The sequence below is a fragment of the Microcaecilia unicolor genome, chromosome 4 (assembly GCF_901765095.1).
Source record: "Microcaecilia unicolor chromosome 4, aMicUni1.1, whole genome shotgun sequence".
Taxonomy (NCBI): Eukaryota; Metazoa; Chordata; class Amphibia; order Gymnophiona; family Siphonopidae; genus Microcaecilia; species Microcaecilia unicolor.
In genome coordinates, this window is record NC_044034.1 from 278,452,702 (window position 1) to 278,478,723 (window position 26,022).

The following is a 26,022-nucleotide window of genomic DNA, read 5'->3' on the forward strand; positions in this document are numbered from 1 at the left end:
GGTGCTCTATGGATGATGTAAACACTTGCGTTTAAAGACATATACCCAGTTATGTACTATTCTGTAAAGAGGCATCTACTTTTTGTTATCATAGAGGCTCCAAGAAGGCACATTGTAGGGTCCTCTATGAAGAATTACCCTCCAAGTGCATAATAACTTTAACAACTTTTATTTTGCTCTTGGAATTTATTAGTATACAGAATTGTAGCAGGAGTCTGCATTAATCATTCTGGCTGAATTAATTGAAATGTTTTTCTTCCTGACAAAGATTATTACTATACTAGGATTAGAATCTAAGAAGCAATTCTAAAATGTCATTTTCTGAGATTTATTGGAAGTACAATGTGTGAGAGAAGTTTATTATTTTTTTTTAACAGGGCTGTAAAATTACTGTGGCACATCAAACTAAATGTGCTTAGAACATTCTGAATATATCTGTTTTATTTAGTTGATGATGGAGACCTATGGGTATTGCCAAATAAAAGTAGCTTCCTGACCCTCTTTTCTACAGTCCAAGAAAGCAGCAAGGCAGCCGATCCACAAACTCCAAGATGGAAACAAACAAAGCAGATCAGTGGAAATACAAACAAACTTTATTGATAGAATATCATCTATAAAAATGCCCTTTTTGACACAGGCCGTGTTTCGCCCAACAGGGCTGCATCAGGGGCTATTAGATATACTCTATAATGAATGCACAAACATGTGCCAGCCAGTGGTCTTTAGAGTATAAAATTGAGAACCAACAAACCTAAAAGCAGTTCGAATGATTATGGACCTAGTCCGAATCACGCCCCAATTCTTCATGCGTCACTCCGGAACAGTGCAACCACAGTGTATTTCCACTGATCCTCTTTTCTACAGTTGCTTGAATCGAACATCTTGTGTCTATCTTTAAATTAGATAATTTAAGTTCTGTCCAATAAACCAAAATACTTTGGGTCATAGCAAAATGCACATATTGTGGATGGAGAAGGGTAAGAGACTGAAAAGACACAGCAATGGTTAGTTCGCTGTAGTTCTGTTCCTATTCGCAAGGGCCATAGATGGGTTGATTTTCTGGAAAGTCAAAATGATTATATACAGTGGGGGAAATAAGTATTTGATCCCTTGCTGATTTTGTAAGTTTGCCCACTGACAAAGACATGAGCAGCCCATAATTGAAGGGTAGGTTATTGGTAACAGTGAGAGATAGCACATCACAAATTAAATCCGGAAAATCACATTGTGGAAAGTATATGAATTTATTTGCATTCTGCAGAGGGAAATAAGTATTTGATCCCCCACCAACCAGTAAGAGATCTGGCCCCTACAGACCAGGTAGATGCTCCAAATCAACTTGTTACCTGCATGACAGACAGCTGTCGGCAATGGTCACCTGTATGAAAGACACCTGTCCACAGACTCAGTGAATCAGTCAGACTCTAACCTCTACAAAATGGCCAAGAGCAAGGAGCTGAGCTGTCTAAGGATGTCAGGGACAAGATCATACACCTGCACAAGGCTGGAATGGGCTACAAAACCATCAGTAAGACGCTGGGCGAGAAGGAGACAACTGTTGGTGCCATAGTAAGAAAATGGAAGAAGTACAAAATGACTGTCAATCGACAAAGATCTGGGGCTCCACGCAAAATCTCACCTTGTGGGGTATCCTTGATCATGAGGAAGGTTAGAAATCAGCCTACAACTACAAGGGGGGAACTTGTCAATGATCTCAAGGCAGCTGGGACCACTGTCACCACGAAAACCATTGGTAACACATTACGACATAACGGATTGCAATCCTGCAGTGCCCGCAAGGTCCCCCTGCTCCGGAAGGCACATGTGACGGCCCGTCTGAAGTTTGCCAGTGAACACCTGGATGATGCCGAGAGTGATTGGGAGAAGGTGCTGTGGTCAGATGAGACAAAAATTGAGCTCTTTGGCATGAACTCAACTCGCCGTGTTTGGAGGAAGAGAAATGCTGCCTATGACCCAAAGAACACTGTCCCCACTGTCAAGCATGGAGGTGGAAATGTTATGTTTTGGGGGTGTTTCTCTGCTAAGGGCACAGGACTACTTCACCGCATCAATGGGAGAATGGATGGGGCCATGTACCGTACAATTCTGAGTGACAACCTCCTTCCCTCCGCCAGGGCCTTAAAAATGGGTCGTGGCTGGGTCTTCCAGCACGACAATGACCCAAAACATACAGCCAAGGCAACAAAGGAGTGGCTCAGGAAGAAGCACATTAGGGTCATGGAGTGGCCTAGCCAGTCACCAGACCTTAATCCCATTGAAAACTTATGGAGGGAGCTGAAGCTGCGAGTTGCCAAGCGACAGCCCAGAACTCTTAATGATTTAGAGATGATCTGCAAAGAGGAGTGGACCAAAATTCCTCCTGACATGTGTGCAAACCTCATCATCAACTACAGAAGACGTCTGACCGCTGTGCTTGCCAACAAGGGTTTTGCCACCAAGTATTAGGTCTTGTTTGCCAGAGGGATTAAATACTTATTTCCCTCTGCAGAATGCAAATAAATTCATATACTTTCCACAATGTGATTTTCCGGATTTAATTTGTGATGTGCTATCTCTCACTGTTACCAATAACCTACCCTTCAATTATGGGCTGCTCATGTCTTTGTCAGTGGGCAAACTTACAAAATCAGCAAGGGATCAAATACTTATTTCCCCCACTGTATTGGCTATAGTTATGTATGTTTGATTCAAGAAATAGGTTGAATTGCGTGTTTTATTAATCTTGAAGATCAGGTCTGGTGGTGGTTCTCAGTTTCCAGATAGGCGTGGAGGAGCAGCCTAATGCTTAGTGCAGTAGGCTGAGAACCTGGGGAACTGGGTTCAAGGCCCACTGCAGCTCCTTGTGACCCTGGCAAGTCACTGAACCCTACATTGCCCCGGTACAAAAATTTAGATTGTGAGCCCACTAGGGACAGAGAAAGTACCTGCATGTAATAAATGTAAATTGCTTTGATTGCACCACAGAAAGGGGATTTGCCAAATCCCATTCATTACCTGTAGTGCTTCTGGGCTCATTAATGTATCAGAGAAGACAATCAAATGGTTTGCAACATAATACTCAGCCAGGAATATCGATTGTAAAAAGTGATGATTTGGAGATGTTAGGTGGCACTCATATCCTCCTGATATTCTTTATACTCAGTTGGCAATGCACAGGGAGATAGGATGAGTTGAGCTGCATGCTATCTGGTAAAGGGATAAAAATAGTGCCCAATATTCAAAGCGATGTTTTTGTTTCCTATCATGTTGTGAATACATAATTTATTTATCCAGATAAATTCAGGCCATGTAAATGGATAATAAAAGTGGAAAATAAACTAGCAGATCAGTATAATATCCAAAAACTTTATTGAAGATACCGTATGTAAGACAATTGCCCGACACAGGCCGTGTTTGGCCCAACCATAGGGCTGCGTCGTGGCTAGTCTGTATCTCTTAATTAAGAAAGGTCGCACATTGCATATCAGGACAAGGATAAAAGGAATTTTCTTTACAAAAAAAACAGCATAAGCAGCGCAAAACAGCGTATCCTGTTATTTCGTCAAGTGATCGATATGCAATGTGCGACTGTTCTTATTTAAGAAAGATACAGACTAGCCCCTGATGCAGCCCTATGGTTGGGCGAAACACGGCCTGTGTCGGGCAATTGTCTTACATACGGTATCTTCAATAAAGTTTTTTGGATATTATACTGATCTGCTAGTTTGTTTTCCACATTGGATTTTGCAGATCGTCTGCCTTGTTGTTTAATGGATAATAAAAGGCAATGTTTGGAAGAGGGCTAGAGTCAGAGTTAGCAACTATCCATTTAGTGGCGACATTCAGCAGCTAAATGGACATGTAGTGTAATTGATTTATATTCTGCCTAATTACTTAGGTGCATCCCAAACGTCACATCCATAATCATAAAATTAAAATACAGTAAAACACAAAAACAAACAAACAAAAAAAGAATGAAATAACCATCTGCACTTGCTACCCTCTTTCAGAAGGACTCGCTAAACAGATTTGTTTTAAACAAGTTTTCAGGCTTAAATTAAATGAATAGCTGCTGGAGCTGTCACTGCCTTAAATGAATAATGCTGCTGAGCGTACCTATAAAAGGCCTCTTTTACTAAAGCACGCTAGCGATTCCTAGCACAGCAAATGTGCTGTAGCCCGTTAAATTTGAATGGGCTGCATCACATTTGCCATGTTGGAACTGCTAGCACGGTTTAGTAAAAGAGGCTCAAAGTTTAGCTTTCAGTGTCTTCCACATTTAGGATCTTTTCCTTCTTCTTTTGTGTCTGCTAATTTGTCATTTAGAATTGTGCAATTTGATTTCCATTCCTTTTGTTGTGTCTTTCATTTTTATATACTTTAAAATGTTTTTTGTTATAGTTTCAGTTTGATAATAGTGTAAACTTTGTTTGAAATTCAAGAAATAAAATACCAGGGCCAGTGGTTACCATTACGCAAAGGCTGCTCCGACTGAAGATCAGGGCCTATATTTTAATATAGAAGTAAAGTGAAGGAAGTGTGGTTCACTAAGAGCCTCTTTTACAAAGCCATGCTAGCGATTCCTGTGTGGTAAATGAGAGGAAGTCCATTCAATCCCTATGGCTTTGTAAAAGAGTCCTTAAGTCTTTTCTCTTATTCTTCTTCCATGAGGGAAAAAATAGTAAGAAAACTCACTAATAAATTCATGGATACAGCCAGCATTTGAACCAAAACATTTGTTGGAACTTTTTCATGGGACTCAAACATGTTTGTTCATATTTGAGAGAGGTTTGAAGGGCAGTGGTAGAACAAGGCTTCAGAAGCCCAGTAAAAAAAAATGGGGGGGGGGGGGGGGGGGAGACACAGAGCAGGCATTGGTTTAGCCCTGGGAATGTATATGTACATCCACCCAAAACAGTAGGCAGTGACAAGAGGCATCTAGCCTGGGCAGACTTGATTGTTCAACTGGTCTCTCTCTCCTCTCATTTACCATGTAATTGTCTTCTGATAATTGCAGGTATTCATAGATCTAATTTGCATTCCTCTTCAAACTAGAAATGTGGGTGAGAGTTCAAAAGTGCAAAAGCTCACATCAGATATGTGCACCAGAAATCTTGTATATATGAAACAAGACAGCAGTCCAAACCAGAGTAAATGTTGCACTTGAAACATTTCTAGAGTAAATCTGTATTCCAAATATTATGCTTCTTGGATTGTAATTTGCTGTGATGTGCAGCGAGTTCAAAGATTCATGGCCAAAACATGGTAGTTAGTTACCAAAGGAAGATTACTGGATTTATCAAATTGAAATGTGGATGACAATGCATGTGGTTATTACACTTCAGTATAACTTTTATGTATGCCCCCCCCTTATCAGACCTAGAAAAGGGATGATTATTTAAATGTAAAATCTGTTGATCTTGTCAGATATCATACAGCTATAACTCGGGTTCCTTTTTTCTACATGCATCACTTTGCCTTTGCTCACATTAAATGTCATCTGCCGTTTAGATGCCCAGTCTTGTATGCTCATCTTGAAGTTTTTCACAATCCTCTTGCAATTTAACAGCTTTGAATAACTTTGTATCATCAGCAAATTTAATTATCGCACTAATTATTTCCATCTCTAGATCATGTAAAAATATATTAAAAAGTAGCAGTTACATACCTTAAGGTTGAAACGGTTACCCGTGCCCTAGAGCAGAGTAATTGCTGTGACAAGTTGAATGCACATTATGCATGAAGTTAATATTATATTTTGTTGATATCTCCACCATACTAATGTTGAAATATCCTAAAAGGGGGAGAAGTAAATGTTACACTATTTACCTGTTGAAACATAAACGGAAGGAGGATGTAGGAGGGGGGGGGGGATATAATGATAAAAATTGATGACTGTAAGTAGCAAGTAATCTTGTTTGTTTGTTAATTCACTCTTGAATTTCTGTATATTCAGACTGTGGATTGTGATATTGTTTTGAAATGTCATCAATAAAAACTGTTGGAAATTAAAAAGTAGCAGTTACAGCACAAACCCCTGTGGAACCCCACTATCTACCCTTCCACATTGAGAATACTGACCATTTAACCCTACTCTGTTTTCTATCTACCTCCTATCCTATGACTTTCTGATTTCCTGAGGAGTTTTTAAGATGTACTTTGTCAAATGCCTTTTGAAAATCCAGATACACAGGCCCTTATTTTAGAAGCATCCCCATATGAAAATAGCAGCTTTTATACATATAATGAGACTACCCATTGGGATCATAGCTATGGGGGCCTCAGAGAGGGGCTGAGATGTGTTGGAGTGGTTCATTGTTGCCGAGAGGTTGGAGAGGGAAGTGGACGCCTTTTCTTTTTTTTGGGGGGGGGGGGGTGTTATTGGATGGTTTCTGTGCTTGGGGGGGGGGGGGGAGGAGTGAACAGGGGGTGGAGAAGCTGGAGAGGCTGGATCCAGAGCACATGGAGAAGCGGGAGCAGTAACTTTTAAAATCTGCTTCCAGTCATATGTTGGAGTGAGGGGATAGATACTTTGTTTCCTTCATGTGCAGTTTTATGAAATTGCTGGTTCTGCTGGACCTGGGGAGCCATCAGCATTACAGTCCAGCACCTGTTTTGCAAGAAGGTGTGCATTTGCTGAGCCTCTTCGATGGAAGTGGTGTCATGGTTCAGGGCTCATATGCGGCTTTTATAGGAGTCTGTTCTCATCCACTGGTGTTTGGTATCACAGAAGTATGACCGTCATCTTCCTTGGATGCTGGTTGCCAGATGGAGTATACAGTGGTGGTTGTTGCCCAGGAATTTGACCATTGGAGCTCTCTTTCCAATAACACAATGGGAGGTGATGACAGTGGATACCAGCAAGTCCGGTTGGGATGATAATCTTCTCTGTTTGTTGGCAGCTCACATCGCTGGGTCCTTGAATGTGGAGGCAAACTTTCTCAGAAGGTACTCCTTGGACCCAGGAGAATGGGAACTATCCAGCCAGAGTTTTCCACTGATAGTGGACAGATAGGGTTTTCTTCTTCTAGAATGGAAATCTTTTTGAAAGTTGTGGTGTCTCTCTTATATAAAAAAAAGTAATTAATAATAATATTTAAGAAAGGGCAATGCAAGATATATTTGATTTGGGGAATTACATTAACCTGCACTGTAAGGTTTAAGGACATGTGCTCAGAACAGAAAGGCCAGATATTTAACTTTAAAATATTTATTTACAATACAGGTAATACAATAATATTAAAGAGAGAGGCAGTTTTTATGGATCTTGCACAAGGGAAATGTGCTTTAGAAGATAGAAAGTATGAATTATAAATTAGGCTGGATTAATAGTAACTCACTTTGATAGTGGCAGCTGCTGGTTGGAGTGCTGAAGGAGGTCCGTGCTGGAAAAGAAGTCTTTTTGTTGCGGAGTTGTTGCTGGAGCCTGGAGAAAGTCTTATCTTGGATGTGTGTGAAGTCCAGCAAGGCCCAGTGAAGGTCTATGGAGGTGCAGATCAGGAAGCAGCAGCGAGAGAGAGAGAGAACTGAAAATGATCCAGACTTTTAATAATTTCTTTTTGGACCATAGGCTGAAGTCAGGTGGGGTGTGTTTGATCCAATGAAAACTCAGGGATAGCTGAAAACTAGTTTCATCTAGTTTTGAGATGGAGCATGGTAACTGGTCACATGTTTAATGACATCATAAGATTTTCGGTCTGGACATCTGCTGGTAGATACACATCCATATTTGACAGAATTAAAAGAGTCATTGTTTGAGAGTAGGTGGGCTTCTTTTGTCAGATTAGGTGGAGTTTCGCTGTCTTTTGTTAACTCCATTCTCTGTGATTGCTGTCAATATTCAGATTTTCTGTTCTTTGGAGATGTGTTGATTGACTGTAAGTATCCACCCGGCTAGCTTTTGTTATCAGTAGTCTCCAGGGGGAAGGTGAGTCAGACCAGTTTATCTGATAGTCTTTGCAGCTATATATTTTATATATATATACATTTGTATCTGATTCCAGCAAAATCAATAACTCTGACAATTAAACTCTCATATCATGCTGCACATTAAGTTCTAAGTTCTGGAACAATCTAGAGCATAGAATCTAGAGTACAGAACTCATATCATGCTACACCTCAGGGATCACCACTATCACCTACATTGTTTAATATTTTTATGAGTTCTTTAGGGTTTGTGTTGCAGTCTTCTTTGTTTTATGCCTGTTCATATGCAGATGACATTTTTATCTTAGTTCCATTAGCATTAGAAGGAATAGCTAGGGAACATTTAATTCTAAATTGTCTAGAAAGACCACATCATTGGACTTTGCAGAATCTCTTGAAACTAAATGCTACAAAAGCTGTTGTATTATGGTACCTCCTTGGAAAATGTTCCAAGGAGCTTAAAGCTTAAGACAGGGGACTGTTTGGGATTTGAAACCTCTTCTAGAGTTTTAGGGTTTATTCTAGATTCTTCATTAACTATGGAGAATCAAGTTAAAAGCTTGAGTAGGAGGATGTTTTGTAAATTACGTCAACTTAGGGCAGTTAAAGCATGTTTTTTCCCCCGAGCAATTTAGAATATTGGTACAAGATACTATCTTGCCTCAACTACATGAGTGCTGTGTATGGGCATTGCCAGGAGAATCAATGTCAAATTTATTCTTGTTAACCACAAAATTCCCCTTTGCAGGGTTCAGTGTGGTTTAAATAAATCTAGACCAAGAGCTTACAATGGCAAATTGAATTACATATTACAGTACATCATTAAAATCATAAATCAATATACAATAAAAGCTTGTATACCTAACAAACAAATCTTCAGGAGAATGCTTTGGTTTTATTTTAAAAAATTGGCACCTTTTTGGACATGCCACATAGTTTTCATTTATATAATTTCTGCTTTAGGTGAATGTGGAAGTACATGAAAAATATTAAAAATCCCCACTCTTTCTGTTCTGCCCATTTTAAGGTATAACTGGCAGATAAATTTTGCTAATCTTGATATGCTGTAGATTTACTGTTATGGGTGCACATTTCAAATTATTTCCTCTGATCTCTTTCAGGGTGATTTTACCTGGAACAGCATGTCAGGGCGCAGTGTACGACTGAAATCAGTCCCTATTCAAAGTCTCTCTGAACTGGAGCGTGCAAGGTTACAGGAAGTGGCTTTTTATCGGCTGCAGCAGGATTACGACCTGGGCTGTCAGATCACTATTCCCAAAGGTAGATGCCGTCATGTTAAATATATGTGCCTTTTGGTTGCAACATCCATTTTTTATTTTCTGTTTTCTTGTTCCTTTATAAAAATGCATATGAAGGATTATGCCGTAGACATGGTTGGAGCAAGTTTCTTTTGAACTAGAAGCCAAAAAGAAGGAAGCTGCTAGGTCACTTGAGATATGCCTACACCATCCCCTCCCTCTCGCCTCCCTTCACACATTCTTGGGCTGTTTGTCATTTGCTACAAGACTGTAAGCAGTGTTTTAATATTTGGAGAGTCTCCTTCCATGAACAGTTGCAACCATTGATGCAGTGGTATAGCCAGACGTGTAGCTTTGTGTGGGCCTTACAAAATTCCAGCCCCCTCCCCCATTGTTCTACATTTACCTTCCTTTAGTCCAACTCTCAGTCCAGCATTTGCCACCTGGCCATGGCCCGACACACCTCCTACAACACTAGGTCTACATCGGTACAGTTGCGGGTGGCACCAGCAGTGCACATCTACTGCCTGTGCAGGCCTCACAGACTTCTCTTTGCCACATGATCCTGCCAGAGACGAAACAGAAAGTGACGTCAGCGAGGGCAGGATATGATAGAGGGAAGCCTGTGGAGCCAGTGCAGGCAGCAGATGCACGTCATTGGTGCTGCCCCCAAAGTGCTGAGGTAGATCAGGGAGGGGGGAGTTGCTGGGCTGTGTGTGTGTGGAAGGGACGACAATTGTCAAATCTAGGGGTGGGAGAGGGGAGTCGGGTAGCTGCTGCTGAACTGTTTTGGGTGATTAAACAGGTTGGCTACGCTACTTCATTGATGACTCTTTACTATCAGTTATCAAACATATTACAGCCTGTAGGACAGGAAAATCTTTCGTTCACATATGTAACATGGACAAAATAAAAGCAGGGAGAAAAGATTGTTTTGAAAATTAAGGATTTGTAAGTTTGTTATGGGTCAACTATAATCTTCCATGTGAAGGAAGTTACAGGTTTTACAGAAGAGTCATCAGATTCATGGAGACAAGGGCGAACAAGCAAGTCATAAGTTATAAGAACATAAGAAAGGCCATACTGAGTCAGGATCCCTCCACTTTTGCTGGAGGCCCATCTAGCAACCGGAAAACTTTTGTAGCTGGCAGGGATCCCCTTGCCCCCCTCCCTCAGCTGAAGAAATCTGGAGCTGACTTGATCAGCTACAGAATGGATGTCAGAAGCTTAAAGTGCCATCACCAACCTTGCAAGTGTATTCAGTTCTCACGGTGCCAGCATCATCAGTCTGAGCTGCTGACAGCCATACTGTAGATGATCAGTGCAGCCCTGGATTTCTTCAGCTGGTGGAACATGGGGTTTCCCTGCCAACTAAGATAATTTGATGAAATTTCCTAGTAGGGCCACTGGAACTCATGGGCCAGTACCAGCAAGTAAATGAGCAATGGCATATTGTACTTTTTGGAAGTGTTAGATCTTTTTACCAGGTAACGCAACATAGAGTGCATTGTAGTAATCTAGATGAGACATAATGACAGCTTGAATAAAGGTGGCCAAATGCTGAGCACTAAAAGGATAGGATGGTATGTGCCTAGGAAACATTTGCGGTCTTATGTAGTAGAGAAAAGAAACTTTTTGTATCAAAGCTGTTGAGCAATGGAAAAAGATTCTCAAGAGTCCTGCAGGGAGAATCTGATACTGCATTTTAGAAAGGTTCTTTTTTCCTCTACTTAGAAGATGAGGGATAACCCGTTCTATGAAATATGTTGTCTCTGTTTATAGCGGTGACATAATTGATCTTGAGGAATCTTCTCTCTTCCTGTCATGTATTTTTTTTTTTATTGAGGTTCTGTATTTTTTTTGTGGTTGTACACAGATTACTACAATCTTGATTGGCTATGTACCAAGGAGAGGGTACACAAATTTTTATAAATAACAGAGACTTCATTTTATTTTATATTATCATACTAAACACGAAAAGAGATTTAAATAAAAAAAGAGGAGTAAAGCCCCCAAAAGAAAAATATTGAAGGTCTGTATTAATATATATCTACCTAGCTGAATGTTTCAGTTTCCACTTTTGAATTCTTGCATTCTCTTGTGACTGCATTGTTCACAAAGAAATCAAACTGACATGGCAATACAGCTGGTATTGTCTTCTGCAGCTACTTACCATACTTTGGGGTCCTTTTACTAACATGTGCTAAAAAGTGGCCTGTGCAGGTGTAGACCTGTGTATTGGACGTGCGCGGGTTCATTTTTCAGCGCACCTGCAAAAAAGGCCTTTTTTGGGGGCCGAAAATGGATGTGCGGCCAAATGAAAATTGGCACGCGTCCATGTTGGGCCTGAGACTTTACCACCACCCATTGACTTAGTGGTAAGGTCTCGCGCGTTAACCGGGCGGTACTCATCAATGCGTGTACAATGCCGATAAACGCCTGGTTAGCACCACGCACCAAACAATTTTCAGCGTGCCTACTGGACACGCGTATAAAATGAAATTACCACCCGGGACACACGGTAGCCAGATGGTAGTTCCAAATTGGCTCACGTTGGGCACGCGTAGGTACCTGCACAGCTTAGTAAAAGGGCCCCTTTGTGCTTTGTTTTGTGGAGTAAATTTTGGACCTCACGGATGCTAAGGAAGCACTATTTCGGAGAAGTTTGGGTGGTATAGAGAGTTGATTTTCCCATATAATTGTATGTAATGAAGCAGTCTCTGGCTCAATTAACTTTATACTAGCAACATGACTCCGTGCCATAATCCCAGAGGCAACATAACAGCACAATAAATATAGTGAAAATCTGAAAATGATGCTGTCATTGCAGTGGAAGTAGAACTGAATTTAGATATTTTCTACTTGTTTTTATTTACTTATTTAAAACATAATATATCCTGCATGATCTTAACAATTTTCAGTGGATTACAAGTATTACACACACAAATTAATTATAAATTAAAATGATAGACACATAAAGATAACCTCTGTCCTGCTTAGATTATCCCAAACAATTCTCACAGACTCCGGGTCAGACCCTACTGCATGCTTTATGCTGACCACACAATACGTAGTTTATATATGTTATCCACATTTTATTCCCAGTGATTATAAAAGAGGGAATGAGTTGATAGACCACAGGAGCAATGAACTTTAGTCATTGTGTAGAATATAACCAGTCCCTTTAAGAGTGTTTATACTCTAAACAATGTTATTTTGTTGAAAAAGTAGGTTAACTGAAAGATGGCTATAAACTTTGTATTGTGCAACATTGCAAAAGTACACAGAGCAGATAACTGGGGAAAGGCTTTCCCTGTGCTAAATAAACTTTGTCCCATTAAATCTTCATTTTTCTCCCATTTCCCTTGAGCCCTTGGGAGCAGCCATGTATAAATTGTTTCATGTGGATTTTGACATTCTTGGCTTACACTGTGTGTGTCATTTCTGACATCATAGCCAGTACGTAAGTAAATAAGTATTGCCACACTGGGGCAGACCAAGGGTCCATCAAGCCCAGCATCCTGTTTCCAACAGTGGCTAATCCAGGTCACAAATACCTGACAAGATCCCCAAAAAGTTCAATACATTTTATGCTGCTTATCCCAGAAAAAAGCAGTGAATTTTCCCCAAGTCAATTTAATAATGGTCTGTAGACTTTTCCTTTAGGAAGCTGTCCAGACCTTTTTTAAAGCCCACTAAGCTAATCGCCTTTACCACATTCTCTGGCAACGAATTCCAGAGTTTAATTACACGTTGCATGAAGAAAAATTGTCTCTGATTCGTATTAAATTTATTACTTTGTAGCTTCATCTCATGCCCCCTAGTCCTAGTATTTTTGGAAAGAGTAAACAAACCATTCAAGTCTACCCATTCCACTCCACTCATTCTTTTATAGACCTCTATCATATCTCCCCTGAGCCGTCTTTTCTCCAAGCTGAAGAGCCCTAGACGCTTCAGCCTTTCCGTCGTCCCATCCCCTTTATTATTTTTGTCGCCCTTCTCTGTACCTTTTCTAATTCCATTATATCTCTTTTGAGATGCGGCTACCACAATTGAACACAATATTCAAGATGTGGTTGCACCATGGACCAATACAAAGGCATTATAATGTCTTCACTTCAGTTTTCCATTCCTTTCCTAATAATACCTAACATTCTGTTTGCTTTCTTAGCCGCCGCAGCACACTGAGCTGAGGGTTTCAACGTATCATCAACGACGATGCCAAGATCCCTTTCTTGGTCGGTGACGCCTAACGTGAAACCTTGCATTACGTAGCTGTAGTAAGGGTTCCTCTTTCCCACATGCATCACTTTGCACTTGCTCACATTAAATGTCATCTGCTATTTAGACGCCCAGTCTCCCAGTCTCGTAAGGTCCTCTTGAAATTTTTCACAATCCTCTCGTGATTTAACAACTTTGAATAACTTTGTTGTCAGCAAATTTAATTACCTCACTAGTTACTCCCATTTCTAGATCATTTATAAATATGTTAAAAAGCAACAGTCCCAGCACAGACCCCTGGGGAACCCCACTATCTACCCTTCTCCATTGAGAATACTGACCATTTAACCCTACTGTCTGTTTTCTATCCTTTAACCAGTTTTTAATCCACAATAAGACACTACCTCCTATCCCATGACTCTCTAATTTCTTCTGGAGTCTTTCATGAGGTACTTTGTCAAACCCCTCTGAAAAATCCAGGTACACAGTATCAACTGGCTCAACTTTATCCACGTTTGTTCACCCCTTCAAAGAAATGTAATAGATTGGTGAGGTAAGATTTCCGTTCATTAAATCCATGTTGGCTTTGTCTCATTAATCCTTGCTTTTGAACCCATTTGGGCCCAGTTAGTGTGAGGTAATGTGTCTCATAGATACATAGAAATATGAAGGCAGATAAAGACTATGGAGCTCTTTTACTAAGCTGTGATAGACTCTACGTATGCACCAAAACGAGACTACTGCCAGGCCAGTGTGCCCTCCTGGCAGTAATTTCAGATTTGTCGTGTGCCCATAACGCAGGGATGATTTATTTATTTATTTCCTCCTATGCACGCTGGTTCCGGTGGTAATTGGCACTTGGCGCACGCCAAACAGTCACCATGCGTGTTTTGCATGAGCCTTTACCGCTAGTCTGCCGTCACCTGTTATGTTATGTTAGATAAATGGGTGGCATTAAGGGCTCGGGCCAGCTTTGGGCATGAGCTGGTTTCATTTTTACCGCAGGAGCTTTTCCCATCCTATTAAAAAAAAAAAATTTGTAGATGCAGTAAAAACTGGCCCAGCATGCGCCCAATACATGTGCCTACACTACCGCAGGCCACTTTTTACTGTGGCTTAGTAAAAGGGACCCCTATGTTGCCTATCCAGTCTGCCCACCAATGCCATCTACTATCCCTTCCTCTCTCTCTCAGAGGTCCTATGTACCTGTCGCAAGCTTTCTTGAAAATCAGATACAGTCTTTCTCTCTATCACCTCTACCCAAACGTTAGGCACTGGATCCATGCCAAAAGCTGTTCTATAAAGGGTGCGCTGCTTTTATAGAATAGCGCTCAATTTTTTTGGTGCTGAATTTTCTATTCCATTTACTGAATTCCTTCCTTTATGATGAAGACTACTGACCAATGTAGTAGTCACCCTCTGGACTTATTCCATCCTTTTTGTCTTTTTGAAAGTGCAGTCTCCGTAATTATACACACTATTCTAAATGAGGTCTCATCAAAGTGTTATACAGAGGCATTACTGCTTTCTTCTTCCTGCTGGCCATCCTCTCCCTATGCACCCAAGCATCTTCCTAGCTTTCGCCATTGCCTTTTCTGCCTCATCATGTACGATCACACTCCAGTCCTGATCCTCTTTAGTGCATAAAAGTACTTTACCTCCGAAACTGTACTGCTTCCTCTGGTTTTTGAAGTCCAAATGCATTAGATCTTAGCTGCCAAATTCTGGACCATTCTTCAAGATTCTCTAGGTCCCTTCTGATGTTATTCACACCATCAGAGGTGTCTACCCTTTTTCAGATTTTGGTGTCTTTCGCAAAGAGGCAAAGGTTACCAGACAGCCCTTTGGCAATATCGCTTACAAAAAAGACTGCCTGCACCAGTGGCTTACCTCAGTATTTGTTATCCCTGCTAGTTCCACATCCACCCTCTTGCACTCTTTTTTGTTTAGAATGCAGATTTTCTGGTTAATCCTTCAATATCCTGTTCTCAGTTGGAATCCACTAGAGGAACTCAGTATGATAAGTTCAAGCACACAATTAACTGGGGAATGAGCCCCTTTGCCATCCACAACATTATGGGGCCATGGCAGCAGTGGCGTTCCTAGGGGCGCTGACACCCGGGGCGGATCGCCGATGCGCCCCACCCCCCCGGAACACCACGACCCCCCCCCCCCCGCGGCGAAATAACCCCCCGGGTGCAGCACGACCCCCCGGCAAAAGAACATCCACCCCCCCCTGGGTGCACGCCGCTGGGGGGGGGGGTGGGTGCCGCGCGCCTGTCGGCTCTTTGTTTCCATGCTCCCTCTGCCCCGGAACAGGAAGTAACCTGTTCCGGGGCAGAGGGAGCATGGAAAATGAAGAGCCGACAGGCGCGCGGCACCCCCCCCCAGCAGCGTGCACCCGGGGCGGATCGCCCCACCTTGGTACGCCACTGCATGGCAGGCTCAGGTCTTGGGCCTAGCTGCTGGGGGAGGGAGGGAGAGTAAAAGGCAAACTTACCTGTGAGCAGTGTGGGCGATATGAGCCTTGAAGGGTCAGACGGAAGGTCTCAATTGGCCTGTTTTCTTTCAAAATGCTGCAGCAGGAAATTGGGCAATTCCCATTGAGTGCTGAACAAATTGGGTGGAGTTCCAAATGTTATTTAGCAGAGTTCCTCTGAGGCCCAGTCTGCTTCTGCTCCTCATAACCAGCTCACCCTTCCATCTTGCCCCCTTTTGCAGTGTTAGCAATTCTGGGGTTATGATCTTACTGTTTACCTGAGCAGCTTAAGAGCATAACAAACTGTAGGTTTCAGTTCCAATATGTTTGCAATAGATGATGTTGTGGCCAGTTTAATACAAAGTAATGATGTTCACAATTATATTAGTTTTTAATTGTTCTGTTGGGGGTTTCAGGTCGTGGAGCTAACTAGGGTCCAGCTGGCGTTAGGGGTGGTGGCTGGGGTTGATGTTTATTATTTTAGTGTCTTGGTGGCACGGGCGGTCTCATATCCCCTATTAGTTGAGGATTTTTTCTTATCTCCATCTTTATGAGAGATATGAATCTCATTGAAGGGAAATGGAGAACTGATCATAGGCAGTAGAGGCAGATAGATTTAGAAATGTTATAAACAAAGAAGTCCATATTTAAAAATAGCCATTGCCCAATAGTAACCCTCTCTTCCTCCATACTAAAACATCTTATAAGAAATTCAAACAAAATCTAAAACCTTTTTTTTATTTGAGGCTCCTTTGGCTAACTAGGTATTCCTGTAGCATCAAGAGGAGGCAGGTGTCTTTATGTCTGTCAGTATTGCATGTCATAGTTGTTCCAGGTGGATATTAAGTTGCTCCTTCCCTAATGAGCTTTCCTAAGGGCTATTAATTGTGTGCCCAGTCTATTCTACTTGTGCTTCTAATTGGACATTTTGTTTGTTTTACTTGGGTTTTTAATTGTAAATGTCATTGCTGCTACTTCATGAAAGGCATCATAGAAAGTGTAATATTAAACCATAAACTGTAGTTGAGGACAGGAGTAATCCCTGATTTCTCCTACACCTGTGGCTCCATTTTGAAAAATTGTGGCTTTCATACCTCTAGTGGTAGTCTCATGGCATTACTACTAGGGATCAGGCTGCTGAATAAAGGAATGTTCCTTTAGTTGGCAGCCTGACCCCTATGGTAGTTCCTCAGTACTACTGCTCAGGGCATGAAGGCTGGCACTTTTCCGAAGGGATCCACTGATGCAAGAGAAATAGAGGATTATTCCTGCCCCTCCCTCCAACTAGGCCCCAGAGATATCTGGTATATGCTGGGACGCTTGGGGAGGGGGGAACAAGACCTGAAATTTTTCAAAACTGGATCAGGATGAGAAGTAGATTGCAAGAGTACCTGAGGAAGAACCGGCTTTTTTTCAATGAGTAGGGAGACCAGGCTATTTTTGCCAGACCACTGACCCCTTTAACAGACAGTGGGGTCCATGTTGAGACCTGATATCTTTGCACTGCTGAAGCTGGGAATGCAATATGTTTGTGGCAGCAGTAATAAAAAAATAAAATAAAATAGGATTCACTATACTGCAGTCCTGAGGTAGCACAGCTTAGTGAATCCGGCAATAAAATCTCTTTCAGTTAAATAGAACACAAATGCTCTGTTTTACCACAGGTCAGTAAATGGGGCCTTCAATAGGGTAAGGGCAACTTCTACTGTAGCTGAATATGCCGTGAGCTCAGGTATAGAAAAGTGAATAAATCTAAATCCATGTGTGTGAATGGCTAATATCAGATATTTGAAGAGCAAGAAACTAGTGTTTCTTAAGATAGGGCTTGTGACTGGAAAGAGAGCTGCAACTTTGTTCCAAGTAAAGAACTACTTGCAAAAGAAATATGAGGAAAAGATAATAGTTAATAACAGTAGACTTGTTTCTATGAAAATAGAAAGAGTTTAAATAATAAACAGGATAATTACTACCATACGTATTGAAGGACTTGCAGAGCCATGGTGGAATAGTTAGGTTATCCATGCAGAGGAAATCCAAACCTGTGTTTTAATACAGAGGAGATGAGGAGAGGAGAGAACATCTGGAAAGCAGGTATGCTTGAGGTCAGTTAACAGAATAGCTCATAGATAGATCTGTTATGAAACAGGTTTGAAGCAGGACAAACAACAAATACATCCTGGTAGGAGTGACCTACAGGCATCAGTTCAGTGGGTAACCCAGAATGCAGAGATGAGATAAGACTTGGTGGCAGGGAAAGGATGATAAGACATCTAATTACCTGAAGTTAATGTGGAATGATGGCTCAGCATGCATGGGTTCTATCACTGCAGGAGTTTCCTTATGTAAAGCACTGACAATGGGTTACTATTGGGCAATGGCTATTTTTAAATATGGACTTCTTTGTTTATAACATTTCTACACCTAACTCTCTGCCTCTCCTGCCTATGATCAGTTCTCCATTTCCCTTCAGTGAGATTCATATCTTATAGATACCTTCCATTTATCCCTCAGATGACTTCCTTTTCTGCTATTCTTTCTTTCCCTTCTCCCTTCCTAGCACTGATCACCAAGATTCCTTTCCCTTAAAGGACCAAATTAACTGAACAATGAACATGATAGAAAATTAATACATTTTTATAAAGTAAAATAAAATTGTACATAATTTAATGTGCAAGTATCTATTCTGTCCATTTTGAGGTATCATTTTTTTCCAGTGTGAATCAAACAAGGACACCACTACTCTAGGAGCCTCATATCATAGCATTTTGTTCTAGATGTGATAAATATCATCAGTAGAAAGGATCCAATGACCAGACTGAAGCCCCAAGGTAAGATGAGCCACTGGACAAAGGACCCCCCAGAGTATGGTCATCTGCCTTTAATGGTTGCCTTCCTTTTGACTTGAACCATTTTGTTCTAGAAAATACCAAGCCTTAGGTGTGTAGGTCATGGAGCCTGGGCAGGATACAGGACACTGGAGGAAACCAGCAACAAGAGAGGAACAAGAAGCACAGTAATGCTCAACAAGTCCGCTGAAGAACAAGGCCAGTTTGCAGTTGGAGAACTAGAGTGGGTGTATGGTAGTCTAATGCTTAGAACAGTGCACTGAAAACCAGAGAAGCCAGAGTTCAGATCCCACTGTTGCTCCCTGAATTCTTAGGGCCAGTCACTTAACCCTCCATTGGCTCAGATACAAACATAAGTAAGGGGGATTCCAGTGTATGCCCAGAGACTTCAGGTGGGACCTCTCATATAAGGATCTATTTGTTTTTGGACCAAGGCTGGGAGTGGCAAACACTGGGAGGCTCTTGGCAGTTATTCCATAAATGCTGAATTCTTCCCAGTCAATAATTCAGATCATTGTGGTACTGGTGTTCTGAATCAACAAGTTTACTTAAGTCGTCTTTGGTAAATAAAGACAATAACAGCAGATGCAGTAAACAAACATTATTTATAAAGTAATATAGTAGATGATGGCAGATAAAGACCTGTATGGTCCATCCAGTCTGCCCAACAAGATAAACTCATTGTATGTGATACTTTGTATGTTCATCTGACCTCTCTTTATCCCCCTTGTATCCTTTCCTCCTTTTGAGAATGTGACTATCCTCTTTATTCTCCTGTATAACAATGTAGCAAGTGGTATAAGTAGGTTTCATAAAGGATTGTCACTTAAGTCTTTCTTGTTAGACAAGTTGAGAGACTCAGGGATGCTGAGGCTCTAATTCAGTGCTTTAGATGTTTTAGTCTTGATGGGATGCGTGAAGGTCCTGCTTTTATATTTCCAGGCCAGGAGGTTTTTCTCTGAACTCAGTGCCTTCCAGACTTTTAAAGTAAACGAACAGATATAGGTTTTTCGTTCAACACACTGTTCCCACTGAATTATAGTAGAATATGCACATTCTGGAGTAATGTATTTCTTTACAGAAAGGGAGGGGACATACATTGTTTTATTAACTTTCAGCAATCAAGCTACTTCAAAAAAAAGCAGCACAATAATAGCAACAGTGCACAGAAGTGGAAAGCAAAGCAGAAAGTGTAGTCAATGAAAACCATACTATTATACAACTTTGAAAACAATAGGAAAAGTGTTTTTATTTAAATATTCTACCCCTCTGAACATATATGGGGTGATTCCAAAAACAGGCACCTAGAAGTAGGTGTCACTTGCATGCATCATTGGTACCAATAATCGACAATGATGCGTGTATAGGTACTTCACGCCATTCTATTAGGAAGTGCCTAGGTGCTATAGCAGGTAACTGCAAGGGGGTTACAAGTGGGTGGGCCATGGGTTGGTCGCCAAACAACACATACAACTTATAGAATACTATCAGTTATGTACGTTGATGGGCACACTTAGATGCACCCACTTACATCGGTTGTTGACCTCGCATTAGTGATCATGTCTAACATTCGGCAAACCAGAGCAGGTTCGTGCTAGTATTCTATTATGAGTTAGACTTGTCTAAGTGCCATTATAGAACTGGTTCTAAGCACACACCATTGTGGCACCTACTTCTTGGTGACAAATTATAGGATTGTCCCATAACTTATGGCCTTTTGTCACCTAATCTAAATAGGTAATGTCAGCACAGAGACTGCACTGTCCATATATTCAGTGCCTCTAGCTATATGGATAGCAGTGCTGAATACACATATTAGTGTAAATATCGGTGTCGGCACTTTAATATAGGAGTAATCCCAATACTTGATAGCTAATAAAGAGAGGAACAAAATATCACAAACCAACAACTCTCCGGTGCAGTGGTTCCCGAACTTGGTCCTGGAGGCACCCCAGCCAGGTACAAAGACACTTAAAAAAATACAAATTTGTTGCATCAGTAAATGTAATTTTGAACCAGTTGCTACTTTTTGTTATAAGAAAGAAATATCGGTGAAACCAGCAGTATAAGCCTATAAGTTCTCAGTGGCACCAGCTGCTATTAACTGAGACAAATATTGCACACTGGTGGGCTTCGCTTGTCATTTAACAAATCACATCATATATCTTGTATTGTGTGTCCATGTTTCAAAAATTGAAAACTAAAGCCATTAGGAGGGGCATTTTCGAAAGAAACATCTATGTTTGGATTTGGACGTTTTTGTAAATGTCCAAATCTGGAGGCGGGGAAAACCGCATTTTCGAAACAGGATGGATGTCAATCTTTCATTTTGAAAATACCGTCAAAGATGTCCAATTCCAAGGATGTCCTTTAATTTGGACATCCTTGGATTCGGACGTCTTTGACTTTCGGCGATTTCCGAAACCAAAGACGTCCAAGTCAAAAACATTCAAATGCAAGCCATTTGGACGTGGGAGGAGCCAGCATTTCTAGTGCACTGGTCCCCCTAACATGCCAGAACACCAACCGGGCACCCTAGGGGGCACTGCAGTAGAGCTCATAAAATGCTCCCAGGAACATAGCTCCCTTACCTTGCGTGCTGAGCCCCCCAAAACCCACTCCCCACAACTGTACACCACTACCATAGCCTTTATGGGTGAAGGGGGGCACGTATATATGGGTATAGTGGGTTTGTTGTGGGTTTTGGAGGGCTCACTGTTTCCTTCACAAACATAACAGGTATGGGCCTGTGTCCACCTGTCTGAAGTGCACCGTAGTACCCACTTAAACTGCTCTTGGGACCTTAATGCGCTGTCATGGACCTGAGTATGACATCTGAGGCTGGCATAGAGGCTGGCACGAAATATTTTTAAGAATGTTTTTGGGGGTGGGGGGGGTTAGTGACCACTGGGGGAATAATGAGAGGTCATCCCTGATTCCCTCTGGTGGTCATCTGGTCATTTTAGGCACCTTTTTATGCCTTATTCCTAAAAACCAACACGTCCGGGTGAAAATGTCCAAGTGTTCATCATGGACGTCCTTGGTTTTTTCAATTATAGGTCAAAGACGTCCAAGTGTTAGGCACACCCAAGTCCTGCCTTCACTATGCCTCCAACACGCTTCCTTGAAATTTGGACATCCTTGCGATGGACTGCAGTTGGAGACGTCCAAAATTGGGTTTTGATTATACCGATTTGGACGTCTCTGGGAGGTGGACGTCCATCTTCCGATTTATGTCGAAAGATGGACGTCCTTCTCTTTTGAAAATGAGCCTGTAGGTCACTGACAATATAAGCTGTGCCTAGTATTTTTATCCCCATTTACTAAGCCACGTGGCAATACCGGCACAGCCCATTCAAGGTGAATAGGCTGCTTTAGTAAATAGGATAATAATGAATTAACTCATTGTTACCCTCCCTGAATATTTTCCAAACATGTGAACATTAAGTTTTTGTACAACTGGTGTTAAATTATTGCAGGTCATCCTGTTTTCTTAATTAGTTTTCTTTTTGTCTACTTTCAATTTAAAATAATAAATTAAACATTCATCTACTACTGCTCCTCTAATTTTGGACTTATTACACACTTTTATATAAGAACATGCCCAAAGTGTGTTAAACAATAAAATTCATCACGTTAATCAGTCTAGTTTTTTAATGAACATGATCTTGATTGGACTTACCTACCTGTTTTTGTTTATATAGATGTTTTGCCTTTCTGAATCAGCTTTCTAGAATGCCAGATTGAACTGTTGATTCTAGTGTGAAGATGTTAATTTAAAAAGTGCTTATTTCAAAGTGGAAGATTTTTCTTTTTGTGGTCAAAAGAAACAGATGTTTTCTGATGTTGCTCAGGGTATCCAGTTTCGCCGTATGACTTTTGAAAGGATGGGTTCCTTGCAATGAGGATGACATTTTTATTTGAAGTTTCCTGGCAAGTGCCTGTTAATGTATGGTGGGAACAAAATCATCTTTATGGAGGTTATGCACTTGCAAGATTGTTTGAGAGAAAAGAATGCTTAAGTTAGATGATCTCTGGGAAAAGGTGACTGAAGTCACCAGAAACAAAAAAATTAGGTTTTAACAAATTCTGTTAGAGCAAACAGTTCATAATACAAGAGTCCAAACCCCACCCTTTTATATGAAGAGCTTACTTGATTTTCTTGCCTCCTGGTGATTCCTTCTGCCACATTCCCAATTCTCCACATTAGGGTCATCTGCTGGTTTACAGAACTATGCATATGGAGAACTTCTATTTGGGAAACCCATTCTGGTGCCATGACTATTGGTCAAGACCATAAGACGCTGGAGTTCACTCTTTCTGGAGGGAAATTACTAGATCTTTTCAGTCCACTCTCACCTCTCCTCCTTTTAAATCTAGAGGACGAATTGATCTGTAAAATTCTGGTCTGGAATCTTTGATAGTCCACAACTTCCAGATGCAGACAACAAGGATTTCTTGTGTAAGTGGGATGAGATATGTAGTTCTACCCTGGATAGTATAGCTTCCATCAAAGTTTTACCCAAACTCACCCATAGTGTGTTACCCTGGTACAATCAGGATATTCTCCTCCTGAAGAGGCAGTGTAGAAAATTAGAGAGGAAGTGGTCCAGACCTAAATCTGACAAGAATAAAATGCTTTGGAGGAAAGCTATCAGGGATTATAAGAAAAAGATTGTAGAAGCTAAAACACTTTACTATAAAGAACAAATTGGTCACAACCACTTAAACACGCGTAAGCTTTTTAACCTTTTTGATAAGCTTGTATCAACTGATAACTTAACATTGGTAACTGTAGCCATTCCCTCTGCTAATCAACTAGCTACATATTTTGAACAAAAAGTAACTAAAATTAGGGGGACTGTGTTGCAACTTAAGGCCACTGATGTACATACAATCTTGCTTCAATCAGCCTAGTCCGAATGCTGGTATTGTGACTGACCAACTGTGGTCCTTCTTTCTGTTACCCATTCATGAGACTGTCAAATCCTTTCTCACAAAATATTCTTTCTCACATTGCCTTCTGGATGCTTTTCTGACTTAAAAACTGCCCCGGCAGAATTCATTGACTTTCTTCAAGCTCTTATCTCATTTATGCTGACTCAAGGAGATTTTCCTCAGCAGAAAGGTTCCTTAATACTTACCTGAATCCCTAAGAGCATCTCGGCTTCACTGGGAGATGTTACTAATTACAGGCCTGTCGCTTTTATCCACTTGTTTATTAAGGTAATGTAGGGAATATTTGGTACTCAGCTTATGAATCATCTTTCCACTGTCTCCCTTTTGAATAAATCCCAATCAGGCTTTAGGCCTTGTTATAGTAACAAGACAGTCTTGACCACCTTTAATATCTGACTTTAGGAAAGCAGTCAGTCTAAGTTTTTAGTGATGCAATTTGATATGTCAAGTATCTTTGACCTCATTGATCATGAGTTGCTTTTAGGCCTGTTGGATCGGTTAGGATTGTGTAAGAAGGTCCACCAATGGGTCCATGGCTTCCTAAAATCTAGATTGTATCAGGTGAAGTTGTCAGGTTCTCTCTTACCATGCTGGTCTCCTGACTGTGGGGTTCCACAGGGCTCGACGCTTTCTCCAGTCCTATTCAATGTTATGGTGGCTTCATTAGATGAAAGGCTAGAGGCAGCAGGGTTCTGCACTTTTATTTAAGTGGATGATGGCACAATCTATATCCCTTTCAAGATTGGTCTTTTAGAAATTATCCCTAAGATTAGGCTTGGTCTGGATTTGTTGGAATCCTGGGCTTCCAAATTTAAGTTAAATAGACATAAGACAAAATTTCTTGTGGTAACCAAACCCTTTCACCATACTGCATATAATAATTATAATGTTGACAACATGTTGTACCCCCTAGACTCTATGCTTTAGGGTACTGGGTGCGTTAATTGACAGTCACCTCATGTTTGATCCTCAGGTTTCTTCAGTAGTGAAAAGATCCTTCAGGTCTCTTTGGAGGCTGAAGAGCATCAGATCATATTTCTTGCCTGACATCTTTAGACTGCTAGTTCAATCCTTGGTTTTTAACTCAATTCGATTACTACAATTCCATCTACGCTGGATGTAAGGAGGGTGTCCTAAAAAAAGGCTGCAAATGGCCCAAAATACTGCAGCTAGGCTTGTCCTCAGGGTATCGTGTTTTGATAGAGCCACTCCATTATTATGCAAGCTGCACTGGTTGCCCATTAAAGCCAGGATTATTTTTAAATTTTGTCTTTCAAATATTATATGGCATGACACCGGATTATATGCAGTCCTTAATAACTATTCCCCTATGCAATATAACCTCTGGTTCTAGGTCAGTTCACTCTGCTGACTTTAGATACCAGGGTGCTAAGTGGTGGAATTCACTGTACTGCCAATGGCATTCAAGGGTTAGCCTGATTACTTGGTTTTTCACAAAAGTCTGAAAACTCACCCCTTTGAGAGGTTTCTATCTATTGATGGAGTATCTTAGATTGCAACTGGCCATCAATGGTCTACATTTGATATTTTGTTTGTCTTTGTAAAGCTTGTCTGTTGTTTATTTACTGTTAACCAGATTGAACTCTAGTATGTTTGAGATAATGTGGGGTATAAATGTCTAAATAAATAAATAGTCTGTAGTCTCATAGACACAAAAAGGAGTTGGCAGCAGGGCAACAGCTCCTTTCTTCTTTCCACACTAATGCAGCCATTTTGGTGAAATGTGGCCATGTTGAATCTTGTTTAATAAAGAATTCCTTAGATTTTTTGATCTGCTGTGTTTCCTACTTAGCGCTGTCTACTGCGAACCTGAGAAGCTTCTCTTTTGTGTTCCTGTGCTATCCTATATAGGAAATTATTTGCTGTCACTTTGTGGAGCTTGAATAGAGAAACTGGGTAACTAATAGGTCTAGTGTTCTTTTTCTGCGATTATATTTCATTTATGCTCATCTTTGCTCCTCATTATGCCATTTCCAAGTGCATATTTCTATCTAAACCAGTATTTTCCCACTATTGAGTATTGTATTAGTTAGCTCATTGATGTGTTCTTTGAACATTTCTGTGCTTACTAATTGTCAGTGTAGAGACCTTTGAAGTTCTGTAAAGTGTAGACTTCAGAGACCTCTAGTGGCTTTACTAAAATACTGGACTTAATTGTACATGCCTTCACAGCCTCCAGAACAAATGGAACACTCTCCTGGCCAATCAAATAATGGCGGGGAGACCCCTTTTTGAAAGGAAACTGACTGGTGTAAATTCCCAGTACTGCCTGAATTCTTTTTCTTTAGCTCCTGCTTTCCTGGCCATCATA

The 26,022-nt window shown here is 40.9% G+C and overlaps 1 protein-coding gene across 3 annotated transcripts in view; it reads left to right on the forward strand.

The window, feature by feature from the left end:
• The window catches only part of ARHGAP6 (Rho GTPase activating protein 6), an 817,167-nt gene that overhangs the window by 682,565 nt on the left and 108,580 nt on the right, over window positions 1–26,022 (forward strand). For all 3 annotated transcript variants that reach the window (XM_030201605.1, XM_030201606.1, XM_030201607.1), the window contains exon 2: window positions 9,048–9,207. In XM_030201605.1, the coding sequence (XP_030057465.1) occupies window positions 9,048–9,207 (160 nt within the window). The remainder of the gene's footprint in view (window positions 1–9,047; window positions 9,208–26,022) is intronic.